The sequence below is a fragment of the Haemaphysalis longicornis genome, unplaced genomic scaffold, assembly GCF_048455015.1.
Source record: "Haemaphysalis longicornis isolate Haplotype H1 unplaced genomic scaffold, Haemaphysalis longicornis Haplotype H1 scaffold_5, whole genome shotgun sequence".
In the NCBI taxonomy this organism is placed as follows: Eukaryota; Metazoa; Arthropoda; class Arachnida; order Ixodida; family Ixodidae; genus Haemaphysalis; species Haemaphysalis longicornis.
In genome coordinates this window covers 3,376,024-3,396,040 of record NW_027526385.1, presented here as the reverse complement: position 1 = coordinate 3,396,040, position 20,017 = coordinate 3,376,024, and the positions used below count along the sequence as shown (strand labels likewise).

Sequence of the window (20,017 nt, the reverse complement as noted above, 5' to 3'; positions counted from 1 at the left end):
TGTATAACAGCGCCCCAATGTGCGAAACGCTGACCTTGGAAGAAATCGTGGCAGAATCACGCCGTGAAGCAGCGCTGGTGCTGGATGAAGCCTCCGAGAAAGATGGCGGCGATGGCGGGGAGGAAAAGGTGGCGTCTCCAGCAGCGACATGTGCTCAAGCCGAGTCGGCTTGGAAGCGATGTGGAGTTATTTTCGTGCAAAGGACCATCCCAGTGCGGACAAAAGTCTGGAATGTTTAGAAAGGGAGCTCTTGCTCTCAAACGGCCACAGCATGCACCAGCAGACGTTGACAGACATGTACAAGTAAAAAAGGCCTTTAATGCTCATGTTCGTCTCTTGATTGTTGTTTTTTTACTGTGGCGGAACATACATTTTCCCGGTTAGTACGTTTCTCCCTCGCATTTTTTTTTTAAACTTATCAACGTGTTCTACTGTACCTAATAGTCGTTAGTTTTATTTAATCTAATTGGCCTTATTTAATTTCCATTATGTGAACGCATGCATAGATGCTACTTTGCGACGAATCGAATTGTGCAGTTCTCCCAGTGTCGTTGACCTTGGCCCCCGTGACGCAGTTCTTCCCGGGTGCGGAGCCTGTTCAGCATGTACCCCCCACCGGACCCCGAGGGCTTCCAGCTCACCCAGGCCGTCATGGGGGAGGAGCTGAACCGGGACAACTACCGGGCACGCATGCACCAGCTGCTCTACGTCGAGGAGATGGCACGCGCCGACATCGTTGCCCAGTGAGTTCTGGCGACATCACATCAGACGGGGTTGTCACGCAGTCTTCATTGACTGCACCAAGCGGTTTTCCGGTCCCCTCCAAATATCTTTATTCTCAAACTCAGTTTCATTGCAAAAATGACGCTCAATGTGTGAGCTCATGACATTGGAAACGGGAGGCACGCTCTCAAACTGGATTGTACAAGCTATGATTTACGCAGGCTCAAATACTGTAAACTCTCTACGTTTCTCCTTGCTTGCTGAGGAGCACTCAACGTTTTTGAAGTTGTGGGGACCAGGGTTCTTACGGCGACCCAGCTCGCACTTGAGACTCGGCCGTAAGGCTAGCTCCACTGAACACCGCCACGGACCGCCAACTGGCGTAGCGGCAGTGAATAGCAAGGAACACACGAGACACAGAAATCGCCAACACCGACATTTATTGCCACCACAATAAGGAACGTCGGGCGCGTCGCTCTACCACCGCCAAGACCACCTTAGTCAGGACGGGAAAAATAGGCACGAGGACGAAAAAAGGAAGGCCAAGAAGGAGCAACATGTACCTATGGCTGCTCCCATTGATGGCTGGTATCCAAAGAGAGCCTTCCTCCGTTAACCACCCCAGACCAGCCCTCCTGGAGCTCCCGGGCAAAACCGGTCCCATGAGAGTCGGCAGCGCCCCCGCCATCATCCTCCCGTGGTGGGGAGACGCACGGCCGCAGGGAGAGAGAGAGAGGGACCTTCCCCCTCTCGCCTCTGCAGCGGGCCGAGAGAGATAGAAAAGATGGCAGACCTCCATAATTCCCACAAAGTAAATAAAAAAAGGGTTGAAAATTTGTGGCATCATTTGAAAATGTGGCTCTAGGTTTTGTTTTTCCTCTGCGGTCAGGCTCTTGTTTGGTTTACAACTGGCTGGCTAAGCTGTTGTTCTCAGTATAGCGCTACAGTCAAACCCCACGATAACAAAATCTCACAAGTACTAAATTCCCGCAGCAATGAAATATTTTCAGATCCCTGGCGAACGTCCGTACACGCCTATTTATTTCATATTTCACGGCAACGAAATACTTTTGGAAAGCAATCCCACATTAACGAAATTTGCTGCAAGTCTGGTCGGCGTTTTACCTACCCATTTGGGGCTAACAGTGTCCAAAAACTGCTCAAAAGCATTTTTTTTTTTTTTGGACTCGAAGTGCCTAAACTTCTGCCAAAGCATGCTTGCATTACGTCCATCTACGCATTTGTTTTTGTTTTGGACGGTGGTGTAGGCACATGGCACACGTTTTTGGTGAAACTAAGCACCCTTAATGTATAAAAAAGTACAGATAGCTGACGTTATGCTAATATTATCGTAACATAAATGTTCAAACTCAGCCCAGCAGGCAAAAATTTTGTTGGAAGCGAAAGCAAGCCAGACAAATAGTTCCTTGTGGCGAAGACTTTGCTGCATTGACTTATGTGGTTAGCTGACGGGAAATTGGAAATGTTTCATTGAACCAGAGGTCGTTGTAGCGGGGTTCGGCTGTACTTGCGTGTGTGTGAATGAAATACTGGAGCATGTATTGCAGCACTCTTCATTGCAGGAAAAAACGATCAGGGTTTACCCTGTCTGGTGGACATTTTGAGAGAGGGGGGGCACAAAGGTTGAGAATTTCACATTTTCATCACAGAAATGAAACAATGGTAAAGTACTGGGTATAGTAATGCCACCACGTGGTGAAAAGTTCAGCCTCTTAACTCTTTCGGGACCGCCGGAAAAAGTGATGAAAAAGGGAGGTCTCGGTACAAATTTTTTATTACATAAAGCAAAGGCACCATCCTGCCTTAGCATACACCAAAATGCAGCTAATTATATGTTCTTTGACATAGAATACCAAGTTTTACTTCACCACTGACGACAGAACCATGAAAAAATCTGAAAGTAAGAACTTCGTAAAAAAACTAAAGAAAAAGATAGAAAAAAGCGCAAATATAAAAACATTAAAAAAGAATAAAATCATTTCAGGATACACAAAATCCAACACAATGCTTTGTTTCTTTATCGCGAAAGTTTGATGCGGCTAGGTGTAACTGGTTTTTTGTTTTGTGTGTGATCTCTTTGGCACTAAGGCCTTGGCTACGTCGTCGCCCAGGTACACACCTGGCTCTCGTCTCGGCGAAAACTTGACCTGTTTCTGCGCTGGTGGCAGGAGATCACCACCATAGGTAGTTAACACCCTAGCGAACAAATATAAACCAGCCAGAACATATTTCGAGCGCACAAACCTACTCCAGAGCCAATTGAAACTGAAACCAACACCCACCTTTGAGCGCAATTTGATGTTCCAGGCTGATCGACACCCGAAACCTCACTCGAGCTGAAATCCCATCTCTAAAGCCGCTTTCCGACTCTTCACTGCCACTCTCATCGTTAAAATCAACAGTAGAAGGTGGAAATATGCGAGACGAGACGAGGCGGATTTCTTATCGCGCTCGCGCGAGTATGACGCCATGTTTGTTTACATTCGAAACCACTGCCCGTCAGAATAAAATATCTGATGCGTTGCCGCCTGGCGATAAAAAAAGAAACTTCACAGAACAGAAAACTCCAGTTTTCAAACTATCTCCTAGATGTCGCTAGGTGTTCCATCGAGCGAAAATTTGTATTCTGCAGGCTCGCGAAACCATCGATCATATGTGATCGATGGCCTATGGAGCGGTCCCGAAAGAGTTAAACAGAATAAGAAAGCAATAAGCGCGAGCGTTGACTCCAAGATTTGCATGCAGTTGGTAGTGCGAGTCTTTAAAGCCACTTGTTCAGACTCCTGTTCATGTAGCCAGATGGCAGGAGGGTCGCTCTCTGGCACAGTGGCCATTTTGGTTCCTCAGGTGCATGCCATCCCCAGTGGGTGGGGGTGGCATTTCCACCACTGCCCTCTGTGGGGAAAACCCTGCCTGCGTGTTTGTTTGTGTTTTTCATTATTATTTTTTTTATTATTATTTTTTTAGTGGTGGTGGTGGTGGGGGGGAAGTTGCTTAATCCTTTGTTTCCTAATACTCTCCTGGTTTCCTCCTCACTCTGTGTGCTTCACAACATCAGAGTTAAGAAAAGCAAGATGGCATGGGTGTACCTTTGTGCTTTTCACACTGCTGTGAAAGGCTTTGTGGTGGAAACGTACTGGCTTATCTTGCTTGACGGTCAACTCCACTGGCTGTGCAGCTTGTTTCTGGCAGCAAGTGTGGGGCATTTCAAGGGACACTGGGGTGAGATTTCACCTTGGCCAAACGTGTTGTGTGCAAGCTGTGCGGGCCACTGGGGCAACAGGAGATTGGTAGTGCCGTTAAAAGCTGAGCTTAATCAATCGTAAGGGTTTGAAACGGCGGCTGTAGCAGACGGCGCTGCACCTGCTGGCGTAGCCGGCCAAGGTTGCTTGCTTTACCAGCACACAGGTGTTACCGTATTTACCCGATTCTAACGCGCACTTTTTTTTTGAAAAAATAGGCTGAAAAATTGCATGCGCGTTAGAATCGGATACAAAACCAAAACTGCCGAAACAGCGAAAATTTCGTCCTACCCATCGCCATCGCCATCCCAAGATGGCGCCAAAGCTTTTAGCAACAATTTTTCGGAAGCAGCAAGCCTAAGCGCCTAGGCTTTTCTATCGGAGTTCACACAAATCGTCAAATCGTTTCACTTGCGCGGTTGATAACAGCAATGGCAGCAGCGGCTCCCACGCGTTCAAAACGAGCGGTCGGCTGAAGCGTGCATCTCTGGAGAAGCTCTCGGGATGGGCGTGCGAGGCGTGGGCCACGATCCCATAGACCATGTTTGAACGCTCGTTCAGAAGCGTGGCATCGCGAACGCGCTTGAAGGCACGAAGGCCGAGATGTTGTGGTCAGCGGGGAGCGACGAGGAGTGAGATGAGTGAGATTACTTCGGGAAATAAATCGCCCGTTTCTCTTGCATTCGTTTGTCTGGGTCACAAAGGCCCGTGCACGTTACAATCGGAGGTGCAAGTTTTTTAGTTTTTTTGCCAGGAAAATCGGGTGCGCGTTAGAATCGGGGGCGCGTTAGAATCGGGTAAATACGGTACTTCTGCGCGACGGCAACGGCTGCCCTCTCCTTAGTTCTGCTTTCAAAAACACCATTTTTAGACGATCGCTTGCAGCGTGCGGGTGCACATTTCAGGCGTCGTGTTTGGTAACTCATATTGCCAGACTATACAAAAGTGGCACGTTCAAGAGGTGGAAATCGTGGCTGCCGTTAACCTTGCACTTGCGCTTGGACTGTGCCCAAACTTTATTCCCGGCCTCCTCGTGTTAGACGTTCAGAGAGCAGGGTTCCTCCCCAGGTTCAACCTGCAGGTTCCCCTGGAGCTGTCGGACAGCCTGTCGACATCGTCGGCGCACGCCACAGAGGCCCTGTACGCCCCGAGCGGGGAGCTGTTTGCCTGCCTGCGCCTGGACGCCCAGGTCAGCATCACCGAAGACACGGATGCGGGCAGGCTGCTCCTGCAGGGCTGCACCCACGTCTGGCTCTCCCCCACGGCCACGGCGGGAACAGGGAAGCAGGCCGACGACGCTGCGGAAGGCGGCAAGAAGCGGAGGGTGCGTGGCCACGGCTCATTCTCACTTCCGTGGGGGCGGCCATGGCCCTCGCATACGCATGGTTGCCTTAGCTGCTATGTGCAGTGATGTGATAGCTGCGCCAATTGCGCCTAACTGCGCCGAGAGGTAACTCCTGCTACATCCTGCTACAAGGACTCTGATTTCAAGCAATCTGCGCCAATCTTGCGCCAAAGCTTCGTTTTGCCGGGCTTCCTCGATGTGGCGTGCTCTTTACGCCACGAGCGTTGAAGAGGAGGGAATCTTGGAGTGTTTTCTGCTCGCGAAAACACGGCGCACAGGCGCACTGATGCTGCCACGTAACACCCGCAGGCTGCGCGCGGCCGGCCGCGGCAACATGGTGGCGGCTTCGGTCGCGAAGTGGTGCGGGGCGTTTGAGCTACCGATTTTAACTGCTCTTTAAAATGCCGCTCAAAGCACACATGAAATTACTTGTGCGGTAAATGAGCTAATCATGTGGGCGAAAACGGTGTTATAAAACATCATCTGCGCCGCTAGTGAAAGCGCCCATGAAATACCTGCCAGGGTGCTTAGCCTAAACATCTCCGACAGAGCCGGCCGGCTGTCTCAAGCGCTTTGAAACTTCCGTCATGAGGCGCGTGCCTCCCCATTGGGGCAAGTTGGCAAGCTCCTCCCACTGTCGCGTCAGATTCTGACCGAGGTATAAGGTGCCGCGGGCGCGATATCGTCAATGCGGGCAATAAAATATCGCGCTCGCATAGCCGGCGTGCACGAATCGCGTGTAAAAACGCGCCATGCGGTTCACGCTTTACTATCTGCTTTGCAATAAAGCTGGGCGAGCTTGCACAGGACCGGGATATTTTGAGATTAATGAGAGAGGCCTTTGCCCTGCAGTGGGCGTAGATAGGCTGGTGATGATGATGATGAAAGCTTGGCTGGAGTTCACGTGACTAACTCCGAGGGGTCGACATGGAGAGGGCGTTGCAAGGGTAGCTAGCGAGAAAGGGAAAAGGGGCGAAAGTTCAAGACGGCTTAACTGCCTGTAAGCCGGTTCATTGAACAGTTTTGAGCTTCAAAGAAAGTGATCTTGCCTGACTCAACATGTTGTTCAGGAGGAGCACTTCAGAAAAGCATTTTATAATAAAACTTTCTTTGCAAAGCTACTCTTCGTGAAGAATGTGGTCGATGTTTTCACTGATTTCTTTGTCTTCGTTTCAAGTAAGTTAGCCGTTGGTCCACCTACTCAATCATCATCATAGGTGACCCTCTTTCACAAGCTGGGTGGGCGCTTCATGCGCCCACCCAGCAGTGAATGCATGTACATACTCGCACGAACTCTTTCGGTGGTTGTCTTGAGGCATTTCATAGTGACTGCTAAAAGACATCTGTGTGGCAGGAACTCGTCTGCACCGAAGGCATTTTACTTGTTTAAACATTTCTGTGTGCCCAGGATGCTGCTTTTGGGGCTCTTTTCGGTTGTTTTGCTCCCCTTCTAGCAATATTTCTCAAATCTTAATGCTTGTTCTGTCTGCTCCAAAACCTACTTTTGGCTGCTCCAAAAGCTGCTCCAAAATGACTCGACCCAATCACATCTGTATGTGGAGACCTTACTGCAAATTGGCAGCGCCGTAAATATCCCGGCTGTCATCGAGCCATTTCAGCTACAGTTGAACCTCGTTATAAGAGACATGGATGTAGAGACAAATGGGTATAAGAGACACTATTCACCCACACGGTTGGCTGCCCTATCTTTCCCATTAAATCGACCTCTTTTATAACAGACATCGGATGTAGAAGATAGTTGGTTATAAGGGACAAGTCATCCTTGAACTTTAATCAATAATCTCGCTTGTAACAGACATTTTAATTTCAGATGCAGTGCCACCAGTCACTAATTGCAGTTGCTTCCATTGTGGAAACACAGGTGAACGACAGACGCCTGCAGTAGCTATTTATTATAACTTCAGCAAACACACAGTGGTTCAGTCAGCTATGAAATGACGATGAGAAGCCCTGCCAATAGAAATGCAACTTGCAGAAGTGATTGAATCTCACTGCCATCCATTGGATGGAGCGCGATCGCAGATGTTGGGTCCTGCAAGCGTAATGAATAGCCTGAGCACACAGCGGAAGAAGCTGTGCTCTCTGACTATTCATCAGGCTTATAAACTCAACATCTACGATTCATCTTCCACAAACAAGGAAAGGAAAAAAAGCTTGTAGAATTGGTTGTAAAAAACAGTGTAAATACAGTCATGAAGCAAACAAAGATTCAGAACTGTTTCATAAATTTTTGGGGCCAAACATAAATTAGAATGAATCTTTTGAAACATGCTGTAGTGTTCTTTTGAGCCTATTTTAGTCATACGATGCCAACATTGAACTAGGATCTGATTAGTAAGTGAAAACATGATTCCCTGCTTATAAGAGACATCTCATATAAGAGACAGAAACTGCTCCCCGGTACGTGTCTCTTATAAAGGGGTTCAACTGTAATATTGTTTTTTCCTCTTCAAGAACCTCTCTATTGTCACTGTGGCATTTCAGTGCATACTGTCTGTAGCCTGTAGCCATGCTGTTGGAGATGTAATTGCTACACAACACGGCTCTGACTTGCAGGTCGTATTTCTGTTGCCCAGCGGGACAGCATTTGGCTTGTGTTTGAGTAGCGCGTCGCTCATAAAGCAATCCTGCTCAAGGGCATAGCACAAGATCTGCCACTCCTTGCACAAATGAACCCAACTTTGATCCTTGAAGCCATGTCCCGCAGAGTTCTTTACTTGGTAGTGTGCACACTGCAGTGAGCAGGTTGAAGCCATCCATGAGGAGGTATGTGTGCAATTGAAGATGTCACTTGTGTAGCACGTGTGCCTTGCCATCTGCCACTGAGTTTTCTCTTTCTTGAGAGGTCGAGGGGCGGGGAACTTGACGCCTGCAGGTGTACGAGCTGCCCATCCAGCTGACCAAGAAGGACCGCATCTACATCCGGCTGACCCAGGAGTGCGTCCAAGAGTTTGGCCTCGAGCCACGCACCAGCTTTGAGGCCGAGGTGATGGCACCAACCCTCTCTACTTGCATTCTTGCAGACAAGGAGGACGATGGCATTCTTTGTGAGCAGACAACTAACATTGATCGCGTCATTAGTGTACAGGATGGCTTGTCCAGATCAACAGAAGGGTGCAATAAATGGCAAATGGAGGTTGACCCTTTGCAATTCTGAACCTTCACCCACTTTCCGGCAGTCCTGTTCTGGCACTATTAAGTGCAGAGCACTTTAGGCGCTCGCCTTGTCGTCGTAGCTCGCTCGCTGGACCCAAGTAGAGCAACAGGTCGTCCCGTGGTAACGCTGTCGTTCGCGGCGTAAGGGGCTTTCAAAGCCAAGTGGTTTATGTAGTCATAAGCGTTCGAAACTTGTGAACCATGTGGGGATCCTGACGCCATAGCCATTGCGCGATCACTGGGTTTGTGTCATTACGCGGCGCTCTTCCCCTCTCTCCTCCAAAATTCCGGCTCGTCTTGGCGCCACTCCGTAGAGCCGAGCCGTCTCTCAAACTCTTGCGTGAGGTGAAGCCTGCAGAGACCGTTGCGGCGATAAAACACTGTCACGCAGCGGGCGCTCCGCCCTGGTAGCGGAGCTAACCTCACCTCATTGGTCCGTTTGAACGAGGCCCGAACCCGACTCTCGCTTGGACGCGAACGCGCGTCCTGCGCGGGGGCAGGCGGGGGTCCGTTCGGGGAGACGCTTCCAGGACGCCGAAGGCGTTGGCCGAAGGTATGTGACGCTTTCTTTACCAGCCGGCTGCCACTCTGTGGCGCCGGCGAAAGCCCACCAGCCCTTCCGGCTGCGGCCCGTGCTTAAGGCTGCTCCTGTTGTCCCTACGCTTGCGTACAGTAAGGCCGTACCTACCACTCGACGAACACGCCGTGCGGTACGCGCCTGTGAGCGAATGGGCCCCGTCTCCCTCGCTGCTGCGAGCCGATCCGGCCAGCACGGCGATGCGCGCGCGCACAACGTGCGAGCACCCCGGAATTTGCCCTGACAGAAGAGCCCACTGGCTCTGCGCCGACGAAACGTGCGCACTTGCGCGTGGCGCCCCATCGCCCCTTTCACCTAACGGGAAGTACGTACCTGTACTGTAAATTGTGTAATTGGGACTGTAAAATATGTGACTAGAATGTTAGTATAAAATAAACGTCTTCCCTCCGTACCCTGGGCATATTCCTTTGTCGCCCTTTGGCGCGACGGCGTTTCAGTATCGCGAGCGTGCTCAAATAGCTCGAACCCGCGGTGGTTCCTCGCAGTGTGCATGAATGCCTGCCTTGTGCAATGCTAGGGTTATGCATACTGTGGGGTAGAGAGACCACAAACTGGCACCCAACGTGGGGCCATTGGCTCATTAGCCTTTGGCCGCTAATTAAGCTGAGTACGCAACCGGAATCAGTCTTAATACTTATCCGCTAGCGGTAGCTGCTACGGGGACGAGGCGACTGCCCCTCCGTACGCGTGTGTGCGTGCACCCCTCGTTAACGCAGCCCCACGGGTCAGTGCGACGGTGCAACCGCGCCCCACTGGAGCGGCGGTACACGTATTCCGGGAGAAAGGCCACAGCCGCCACTCGGAGTAGTGCACGCGAGATATATGCTTGTTGCCGTCCCCTGAGAGTAGAGCACGAACGTGGTAGTTGACGCGCTATCCCGTGCTTCGTAATATATCGAGATTCATTGTCCAAGTGTGACTTTAGCCGGCGGCGCAAAAGCGTGTGCCCGTAAAGGAGGCGAAATTGACAGCCGTTGAGGGGAGGAAGAGGACCCAGAGTTGAGAAAGGACGCGCGGACACCCCGCAGAGAGGGACAGGCGCTTTTCGCGAACTCTATGCCGCGGGAAAGCGGACGGGCCTCGGCTGTAAATCAGGAGGGGGAAGCGATGCCCGTTGCAAGGCGGTTGTATTGAGCCGAAAAGAGCTAGTAGCCGGCCAGCAGAATGACCCGTTTTGTCGCCGGATGTGCGACGGTCTCTGGGAGACAATTTTTTTAGTTTGATTTTTTTTAGACGCCGAGACGTAGCTTGTCCTGCTGCGGGCGTGCGCCGAGATGCTACTTGTCTTGTAGCAGGCGCGGGAGGGGGGCTGAAGTCAGCGTGTGTCGCCGACGCCCCGGGGGACTCATTTCTGCTGGACGGTGAAGGACTCGTGCTTAACTACGTAGCCACCGATGATGAGACAATTGAACCATTCAGTGTGGTAACCCCCTAAGTCTGAGTTGCGCACTGCTGCGCTAAGCTCATGACGAACCATTCGCCGGGCATTTAGGCGGCTCCAAAGTTTTGGTAAACTGAGTCGCTCCGTGACCTGGCCCGGGACGAGGCAAGACATTTTCGCTGTTGCCGGTCCTGCCATGTCTGTCAAACGGCGAGGGCGCACGGTGGGAAGCCGCCTGGAATTGTGAAGCCATTTGACAGTGTGCGTCCATGGCAGGTAGTTGCTTGCGACTTGAAGGGACCTTTGCCGAGAAGCAAGCAGAGCTTTACTTATATGGTGTCACGGGCTGACTATTTGGCGCTTGAGCACAGTGGCTCTGCGCGGTAATGACACGGCACCCACGTTAATCCAGGCTTCTCTCGGCCGGCTCATCAATATAACGTCACGAAGAGGTCACCTCAGTGATCATAGCACACTAACGGCAGGCGCTTTTGCCCCCGTGCTGACTTCGCTTCTCTCAGTCTCAGTCAGCGCGGCCGCCCCGGCCGCCCCAGCCCAATCTGTGTGGTCAGTTGTCTCTCCCCTCCAGCAAAGCTGTAAGCGCATGTTTTCTCTTTTTACTCGGTTTGTAAGAGTGTGCATGTTACGTGGCACTGTCTGTATTAGTGTGTCCCCATTTGGGCGTTGATGACTGCACATAATGTATCTTGTCCTAATTTGTTTTGTTATTGTTTAGACCACTAGTTTAATTGCACAGGGTGAGGAAGTGTTCCGCTTAGTATTATGAGCGTTGTACCGCGTGATGTAGCATGAACCTATTTTGTTTGCTTAGTTTCTGGGTTCGGTACGGTTCGTGTGTTAGCCTCGTTGAAGGCGTTAGGGTTGTTTTCTTTGTTATGTGTGTGTGTTGTCGGTGCACGATGTAGTGTTTTCTTTTTCCAGTGCTTTGACGTTATTTATTTGGTACAGGAACCCCTTGGTCTGCGCATGCGGGACGAAGTGCTTTGTACGTTTCTTTTCTTTTTTGCCCCTTTTAGCAGTGAGCAGGGCTAGTTTTCTTCTCTTCTGTTTTTTTTTTACTCAGGCGCAGTCTTGACGAAAGAGCGAATGCCGAAAAGCGGCGGCTGGGTCGGTCGCGGGAGTGCCCTTCGAGGACTGTCTTTGGCTTTCGCGCGCAGCCAGGGTCGAGAGTTATAGTCTTGTTTTGAAGGTGTCGGATTTCGGCCGTCCGCGGCCCCCGTGTTCGGGCGAGCAGCGCGTACTGGAGGCCGTTGCGTGAACTGTGTGAAGTTGGGAGAGCAGGCCAGACTTTGGGGGACCATATACTCAATGCCAACGGGAGGTTGTGTTTCCTGGAAAACGCGGGCCGGGCGTACGCTACGAGTGGGGCGCACCGCGTTGTTGCGAAGGGACTTGGCCCCGGTGGCACGAACACTGTGACGCGCGTGTTGTGGACGCGTTCGTGAGTGCGTTTGGTGTGTGCCTCTGCCGGCTTCAGTCAACCCAACGGTGCATTCCGCGAGTGGTTTCGGCTTCGTCCGGTGCGGGCCGCCATCACGTGGTGTCTCGTCGGTGTGGTGGAGGGTCCGCAGCTGCCCGTTTCTGGAACTTGACCGAGCCCGGAACAGTTACGCTGACTATGGGGGTTCAACGGCATGTAAGGCTGGCGAATGCAGTCGGGCTGCCCGGCACCGACGAGAGCGGGACGGGCGGCCAGTTGCGAGCTGCGGAAGAGGTGCCCTCTCCAGATGTGGACAATGTGGTGCCATATCGGAACCGCACCATGCGTCATCGGCACCACGGCTGTCGTCCGGCAGCTGCCTCGCTCGCGCTGGGCGGCAGCCACCACCAGCGACGGGTCATCGCTCTTTGGCGGGGCACCCATCGGGTGCCACGCGAGGTCTACACCTGAGCGGCGCCATCGCGGTCATCATACCTGCCGGCTGGCTGCTCAAGCCGCATTTCCTCCTGGCTGGTACCCCCCCCCCTTCACGGAGCTGCTGTCTCGACGCTACGGTGAGGTCGTTCCGGCACTGGTGCCCACCATCTTCCTTTCTTGATTGACCACTACGGACGTTTCCCCGAAAAACTTTCGTGCTCCCAACCGCAGAACTTTGCACAAGCCCCGCGGAACCGCGTCTCCTGAATTTGTAAAAATATTTTCGTAGCTCAGCGTAGTTTCTAGCATGCCTGTGTCTTTTCTTTAGCCCTGATTCTTTTTAGTCGTAGTGTGTGCTCTTTTTGTAACCCTATGTAGCATAGTATCGCACTGCATTTATATATTATTACCATTATTGTTCTTACTATAGTGTCGCGATTCCTGTAATCATTGTATATATCAATAGCTTCATTTTGTGTATGCATGTGGAACCGGTTACCATGTATTATGTATCTCAGCGTCGCGTGTAGTTTTGCTGTATGTATCATTCGTGCTGGATGGGGTAGTGTTGGTAGTTAGTTTGTAAATATTTTGTATGGGCTGGGGACTGAGACTGCCCTGTGCATGCATACTTTTCTACTCTTCGCCGTCTTTTGCATGCCTGGGCGATGGCCGGTCAACTCTTCTCAGACCGGCGAGGGCATTTAAGGAGAGGGGAGTGTGGGGATCCTGACGCCATAGCCATTGCGCGATCACTGGGTTTGTGTCATTACGCGGCGCTCTTCCCCTCTCTCCTCCAAAATTCCGGCTCGTCTTGGCGCCACTCCGTAGAGCCGAGCCGTCTCTCAAACTCTTGCGTGAGGTGAAGCCTGCAGAGACCGTTGCGGCGATAAAACACTGTCACGCAGCGGGCGCTCCGCCCTGGTAGCGGAGCTAACCTCACCTCATTGGTCCGTTTGAACGAGGCCCGAACCCGACTCTCGCTTGGACGCGAACGCGCGTCCTGCGCGGGGGCAGGCGGGGGTCCGTTCGGGGAGACGCTTCCAGGACGCCGAAGGCGTTGGCCGAAGGTATGTGACGCTTTCTTTACCAGCCGGCTGCCACTCTGTGGCGCCGGCGAAAGCCCACCAGCCCTTCCGGCTGCGGCCCGTGCTTAAGGCTGCTCCTGTTGTCCCTACGCTTGCGTACAGTAAGGCCGTACCTACCACTCGACGAACACGCCGTGCGGTACGCGCCTGTGAGCGAATGGGCCCCGTCTCCCTCGCTGCTGCGAGCCGATCCGGCCAGCACGGCGATGCGCGCGCGCACAACGTGCGAGCACCCCGGAATTTGCCCTGACAGAAGAGCCCACTGGCTCTGCGCCGACGAAACGTGCGCACTTGCGCGTGGCGCCCCATCGCCCCTTTCACCTAACGGGAAGTACGTACCTGTACTGTAAATTGTGTAATTGGGACTGTAAAATATGTGACTAGAATGTTAGTATAAAATAAACGTCTTCCCTCCGTACCCTGGGCATATTCCTTTGTCGCCCTTTGGCGCGACGGCGTTTCAGTATCGCGAGCGTGCTCAAATAGCTCGAACCCGCGGTGGTTCCTCGCAGTGTGCATGAATGCCTGCCTTGTGCAATGCTAGGGTTATGCATACTGTGGGGTAGAGAGACCACAACCACTGCCGCTTGTCCTACATCTTCCCATTGTTTAGCGCAAAGAAAACTATAGGTACATTTGAGGCAAAATATACGTAATGAACCGGCAGTGGCCACATTAATTTAGTTAGGAACGCTGGTTGGATTGGTTTTTACGGTAGTGAGCGAAAAAGCGGCCGCACAAGAATACAATGGCGCATTCGAAATGACGCAGAAAGCCTCCATGCGCAACAAAATGGCGTGTCCGAAATGCTGCAGAAAGGCTCCAGGTGCACAAGAAAAAATGGCGCATGCGAAATGACGCAAAACAGCTGCAGCATACGAAATTAAAGCAAGCACAAAAAGAGCGGAACTCCCGTTGGCGCAGTTTCAGGCTAGGGGCGCATGAGCACTGCGAATGCGGGAAATTTGAATTGCATGTGGTGGTAGCAGTGAGCATACAATGGCGGTACAGCCCATTATGGCAAATCACTGCTCTTCATTTCCAACAGCTTTCACATTAAGTGGAACGGCTTTAATTTTTTTTTTTTTGCCAGTATCTGGTGCTGCGAAGCAGAACAATAACTGTGCAAGAAAAGCTCACAGGATATTTATTTTTTCTTTTGCATTGTGCTTGCAACTGCTTTACCTATATTTGAGCAGTGTGTGAAACCGGTCGGAACGTTCTCCTGCGTGCAGGCCAGGGTTGTTACTGCAGGGTTTGCATAAAAACACAGTTTCTCTCCTGCCTCCTTTTGCTTTTCTATAGCTACAAACAGCACAGTCCTTGCCGCTTTAGCCTGGGAGCTTGTAAATGAAATGGCTCGGGCCCATGTAGCCTTTCCTCGCACTCTACACATGCGGATGGGTTCCGCTTTTTCGCTTGTGCCCTGGGGTTGCCCACCAGCTGTTGGCCAAGGTTGTGATGATACTGCAGGTTTCTCTAGTCTTTCTCGCCATAATTCTGCAGCTGCGTGTGCCTCAAAATAAACCTTTTGACAATGGAAACCTCTAAAAGCCAGTAAAAATGCTTTTGCCACCATTTCATTGTCTTCCGACATAATGTGCAGCTCAAAGAGTACTGATTCGCACTGTTCTGCCTCTCGCTTCTGTTGAATCCTGGTCATCACTAACCGATAAAGGCACGCAATTCTCTTCCTCACGGAAGTCATCATTTCACTGAGTGCACCACGCAATGAGAAAGCCACCATGCTTCTTGGTGAACAGCGCGCTCGTGAAAGTGCTCTGGAATCATCATGAAATTTGACCTTATCCGGCTACGCAGTTTTCTGGCTACACAGTTGCATGGTGCTGCTCATTCTGCAGTGCTGAAGTGACAAAAAAAAAAAAGAGGGCGGTGCCAGCAGGCTGTGTCCCCGTGCAGGTCCAGTTCCTGCTGGACCGGCTGCCCCTGTGCGAGATGCACTATGCCGTCGAGAAGCTGCCCATGGCCAGCCTGGTGTTCCCAGACTTCAGCGTCCGGCCCCCGCAGTGCCCGCCGTGAGTGCCTCCAGCACCTCGGGGGTGCAGAACAGTCTCCTCACGGCTTCCTTGTCGAGTGCGCTTCTCTGTTCTTCACCCTTTGACGGTCCGCTGCCAGTAAAGACTGGCTGTCATCTTCTCTTTGCCAAATGTGCCGGTACATTTGTAACCCGTGTAGTTGAGTCCCCACACCACTTGAGGAGGGGAGAGCCCAGTCGCCTCTGTTTTCACATGGGGATCCAGGCTGCACGGGCAGAGGCTGTGTTTGAGTTGAGGGGGCCATCAGTGACCGGCGACCTCGGCTCGTCGTCTCGCCCCGCTGCAGGGAGTGGGGGCTGAGCTGGGACCCTCGGCTGAACGAGCAGCAGCGGCGGGCGGTGTCGGCCATCGTGGCGCCCCGCACGGTCCCCCACGTGCCCCCCGTGCTGGTGGTGGGGCCCTTCGGCACGGGCAAGACCTTCACCCTGGCACAGGCGCTGCTCGAGGTCATCAGGCAGGAGCCCGGCTCGCGCGTGCTCATCTGCACCCAGTCCAACAGGTCGGCACCCGCAGTGGCCTTTTGAGCCGTACAGTTCGACACCAGTGCGTGCCAGAGGGAGATCGGGCACCAGTGTCCAGACGAGGCGCACTTCAGTGCACGCACCGTCACGTACTGGGTAGAAACATACATCTAGCTGCATACCTGCCAACTCTTCTGAATTATCGGTAAAATGTACGAATTACGACCTGCCTTACGATTTTACGCATCTTGCCTGAAATTTTACAGAAAATATATTGATTTTCAAAAAAAAGAAAGGGACATCCATTAAAACGACATTGTGGTACCTTGCACCGCCATGACAGTGCAAGATGTAATCTTATTCTTCTGTCATCTTCTCGGGGTGGGCTACACATCTATATCCAGAACTCTCTACCACCTCAGCAAGCCTGCTTATGGCATCACATTGTTTGCAGGCCGGTGAGGATTTCAGTGTTCGCGTCACTCTTTGTATGACTGCCATGTCCAATGCAGAAAGACCTGTGGAACAATTGCAGTTGTTGCTTCGCAGTGCAATGGTGGGCTTGAAACCGCGACAGTAATACCAAGTGTTTTAGAAATTGTACACATCAGAATTTCCATGCTTCGTGTCGTCGAAGTATGTACCGTATTTACTCGCGTAATCCTCGCACTCGCGTAATCCTCGCACCCCTAATGTGAGCCACCAAAACTTGAATTTTTTGGTTCCTCGCATAATCCTCGCACCCCCAACTTTGCAGCGGCGAAAGTTGCCTGCTCGCGAAACCCGCATGGTGCACGCGCTCTCCAACGCGCGCCCTCCCCCGACGCCTCTCCGTTCGGCGGAGAGCGCTGTGTATCCAAGGCCATCCAGGCGCCCTAACAACCTGCATGGCTACTCTCTAACAGGCGCCCTAACACGCTACTCACACTGTCCTTGAGCCGGTTTCGCGCATGTTTCGCGTGCGCGCAACTATAACTTTCGCGCATGTTTCGCGTGCGCGCAACTTATGGACGGTGTTCGCACAGCCCACTGTCGTGTCGTCGTGTCGCCGTCGTGGTCCCGCCGTTGAGCGGCAGCAGTCAGTGAGTCACTCGCGTCAGTGGTGGATGGCTCGCTGCCGTTTTGAGAACTTTTTGATCTAATTGTTTTGTGCTTGGTGCCGCTTCGCCATGGGGAGGAACGCCAGCTACACTGCCGCTTTCAAATTGAAAGCGAAACAGTACGCGATCGAACACGGCAACCGTGCCGCAGGCAGGCACATCGGCGTCACCGACTTCAACGTGCGTTACTGGAGTAGGGCAAGCACATACGACGACGAGATAGGGCGCGCGCCAGAAAGCAAAGGCGGCAATTTCATGATCGCTGATCGACGGGAGACTGTTTACGTTGTAAATAATAAAATAAAAAGAAATAGCTGTTGTTGGCAACACTGAGCTTACCTATACAAAAAACGACCGCTACATTTAGCGGGATTGGCATAAGGCAAATTGGCAACACTGTGCACCGGATTTTTTTCCCGCATAATTCTCGCACCCCTAACTTTGCATTGACTTTTCAGAAAAAAAAGTGCGAGGATTATGCGAGTAAATACGGTATGTATCTATTGTACTTAGGAGAAGGAAAATCCACCAACAGGCGTAAATTGTCTCGCCCAGGGGGCGGACACCGGAACGCCTCCGAAGAAGTGAGAGAGGTTTGGATTTTGCACCACGTGTGCCTGTGATGTGAACCTTTCGCATGGTGGCAAATGGCACCAAGGTCCACATTGCTTCAAAAAAGCACCATGGATACATGCGAGCCGCAGGCAATAAGCCAAGCTTGACAGGTTTCGTGTGTAGTGATGGCGACTTCAGTGTGGTTGTGCAGAATAATGCCCGCTGTGTAGAGAATATGGTAAAATTCGTCCAACTGTGGTTCCTTAATGTGTCCAGAGACATCAGTGACGTTTCCGTATTTCGCCTGTATCAGAAATGCTACCTCCAAAGCAAGGCGTTGTTTTCTTCTGTGTAGCGGGACGCTTCCGCCGCTGTATGCGTGAGGGCCCGGAGTGAAGCGAAACCAAGACTACATATGCAACATTTAATTGGCTAAGGCAGTGCTGTGCTACCTACTCGACACGAAAATGGTCAGTGAAAATTTCCCAGGCGTTTCTATATATCAAGCTTGTCTTTCACGTCGCGATACTGACGGTGCTGAGTGGTTGTCTGTCTCACAGAAGCACAGGCATTTACTGACGCGACTCTAAACCGGGATTGGCGAATTTCAGTTGAGAATAATTGCAGTCCGCGTGGTAACGCGACTAGGTGGCCCACAAAATTCTCCACTGAACTTAAGGGGGGACGCAGCTTTCAACTTCGGAAAAATGACCAAAACATTGTTGTTTTTTTTTAAGCCACATATTCAGCTTCTATGTTTTCTATCTGTGCGTTTGCAAAGTTTCTCCGCCAGAAACAGTCGCAAAGTGGCATAAAAAATACTTCTGGTAGCCGCGGTGGCAAAATATCGGCGGAAGAGGGTGAAAGAACTGCAATTTTTGGAGCGCTGTATCTCTGCAACAGTGCCACCGGGCGCGGCCATTTTGGTACTGTTAGATTGGTTGAGCGATCTTATTTCCGGTTCAGGCTGTCTCTTTTATTTTCGTTCATTCACAATTGCACGAAGACCAGAAAAGGGACTACGCTTAAACGAAGCTAGAAATAAATTCTGAAGCGCGATTGGCTTTCTGATCAGAGCGCGCTGGAATGCCCTTTCTGACTGGATGTCACTGCGGCAATGCAAGATGGCGGCCGCCTGAACTGCGTAGTGCGCGCGTTTCCGAGTTCATTTTCGCTGCTTCGCTCGGCCAAGTTTCTGTTCAGTCATTTTATCTGCTCTGGTATTCAGCATGGACATTATCGCGATGGGAATGCCCGAGACCACGAGCCAGATTACGGTAAGTTGCATGGCTCAAAAGGTGGAAGCCATCGAACGCTTCATGGTGCGTGTGACTTTACCTCGGAGGGTGAAATGCGGTGTGCACGCTTGTGATTGCGGTTCGCAAAGTGAACTTTTCATCTGGTTTGCGATGTTTACACGCTTAGTTATTGCTATGTTTGGCAGTACGCTCACTAGCCTTGGGAAAGAAACTGCCGACACGTTAAAAGCTGCAACGCACACGGCACAGCTGCTGTGCATTAGAGCATCGCCTGACTGCGCAACCGGTTACAATTGTACGCCAGTAGTTATGATTAATGCCTGTGACGTTAGATTTAATCATAAAAGTGACCTGACGAGCCCTATTAGAGATAGTTAAAGTATAATACTGTATGTATTCAAATATAAGGCGAGGTTTTTTTCCAAAATCCGTAGCCTCAAAATCATCCCCCCCCCTCCCTTATATTCGAAGCTCAGTATATATATATATGGTGATTTTTTAAACTCTCCAAACTACCCTCTCGCCTCATAATCACGACCACGTTATAATCGAATAAATACGGTATGTTTTTCTTGTCCCGTCAGTGACAGATAATAAAAGTGAAAGCCAGCTTCTTTGGCCAAATAAATGTTCTTGAGGGTCGGCCATGCCTTGGACACATAAAAGCTATTGTTGCTAGGCCAACCTTTAGTGTCTGTTTAAGAAGTGGTGACCTCACTATGGTGGCTAGCCTCCATAGCCTTGCTTTTCAAAATGCTAGAGCGAACTGCAGGCAGTTCCAAACTCGTCTGCACTATCCTCCTTTTCTCCACTTGGGCCACTCACTGACTTTAGGCAATGATGGCTGCCTTATCTTGTAGCAAGACCAACTTCCACTTCTGGGCTGGTGAAGGCATTTTATTGAGACATAGCGTGCCAGTGGCCACACATACAGCGAATGCAGGCATGCTGTTCAGCGGTAGCTGGCTAGCCTAGCCCAATTTGTGCCGTGGGTCATCAACACAACTCAGAGGCATGGAGGATAAATGGCGTCACCCCCGAGCGGTGTCGCTGTGAGGCCACCTTTGCGGCCTCCTGCTGCATGGTCTTTTTTGTAAAGAAATATGTTTGACGCCTTGCAAGTGCACTGTG

General features: G+C 51.4%; 1 protein-coding gene across 3 annotated transcripts in view; it reads left to right on the top strand.

Moving 5' to 3' along the window:
• The window catches only part of LOC144137810 (putative helicase with zinc finger domain), a 68,766-nt gene that overhangs the window by 17,420 nt on the left and 31,329 nt on the right, over positions 1–20,017 (top strand). For all 3 annotated transcript variants that reach the window (XM_077669811.1, XM_077669809.1, XM_077669810.1), the window contains 5 exons: positions 576–743; positions 5,055–5,310; positions 8,228–8,338; positions 15,375–15,490; positions 15,798–16,010. In XM_077669811.1, the coding sequence (XP_077525937.1) occupies positions 576–743; positions 5,055–5,310; positions 8,228–8,338; positions 15,375–15,490; positions 15,798–16,010 (864 nt within the window). The remainder of the gene's footprint in view (positions 1–575; positions 744–5,054; positions 5,311–8,227; positions 8,339–15,374; positions 15,491–15,797; positions 16,011–20,017) is intronic.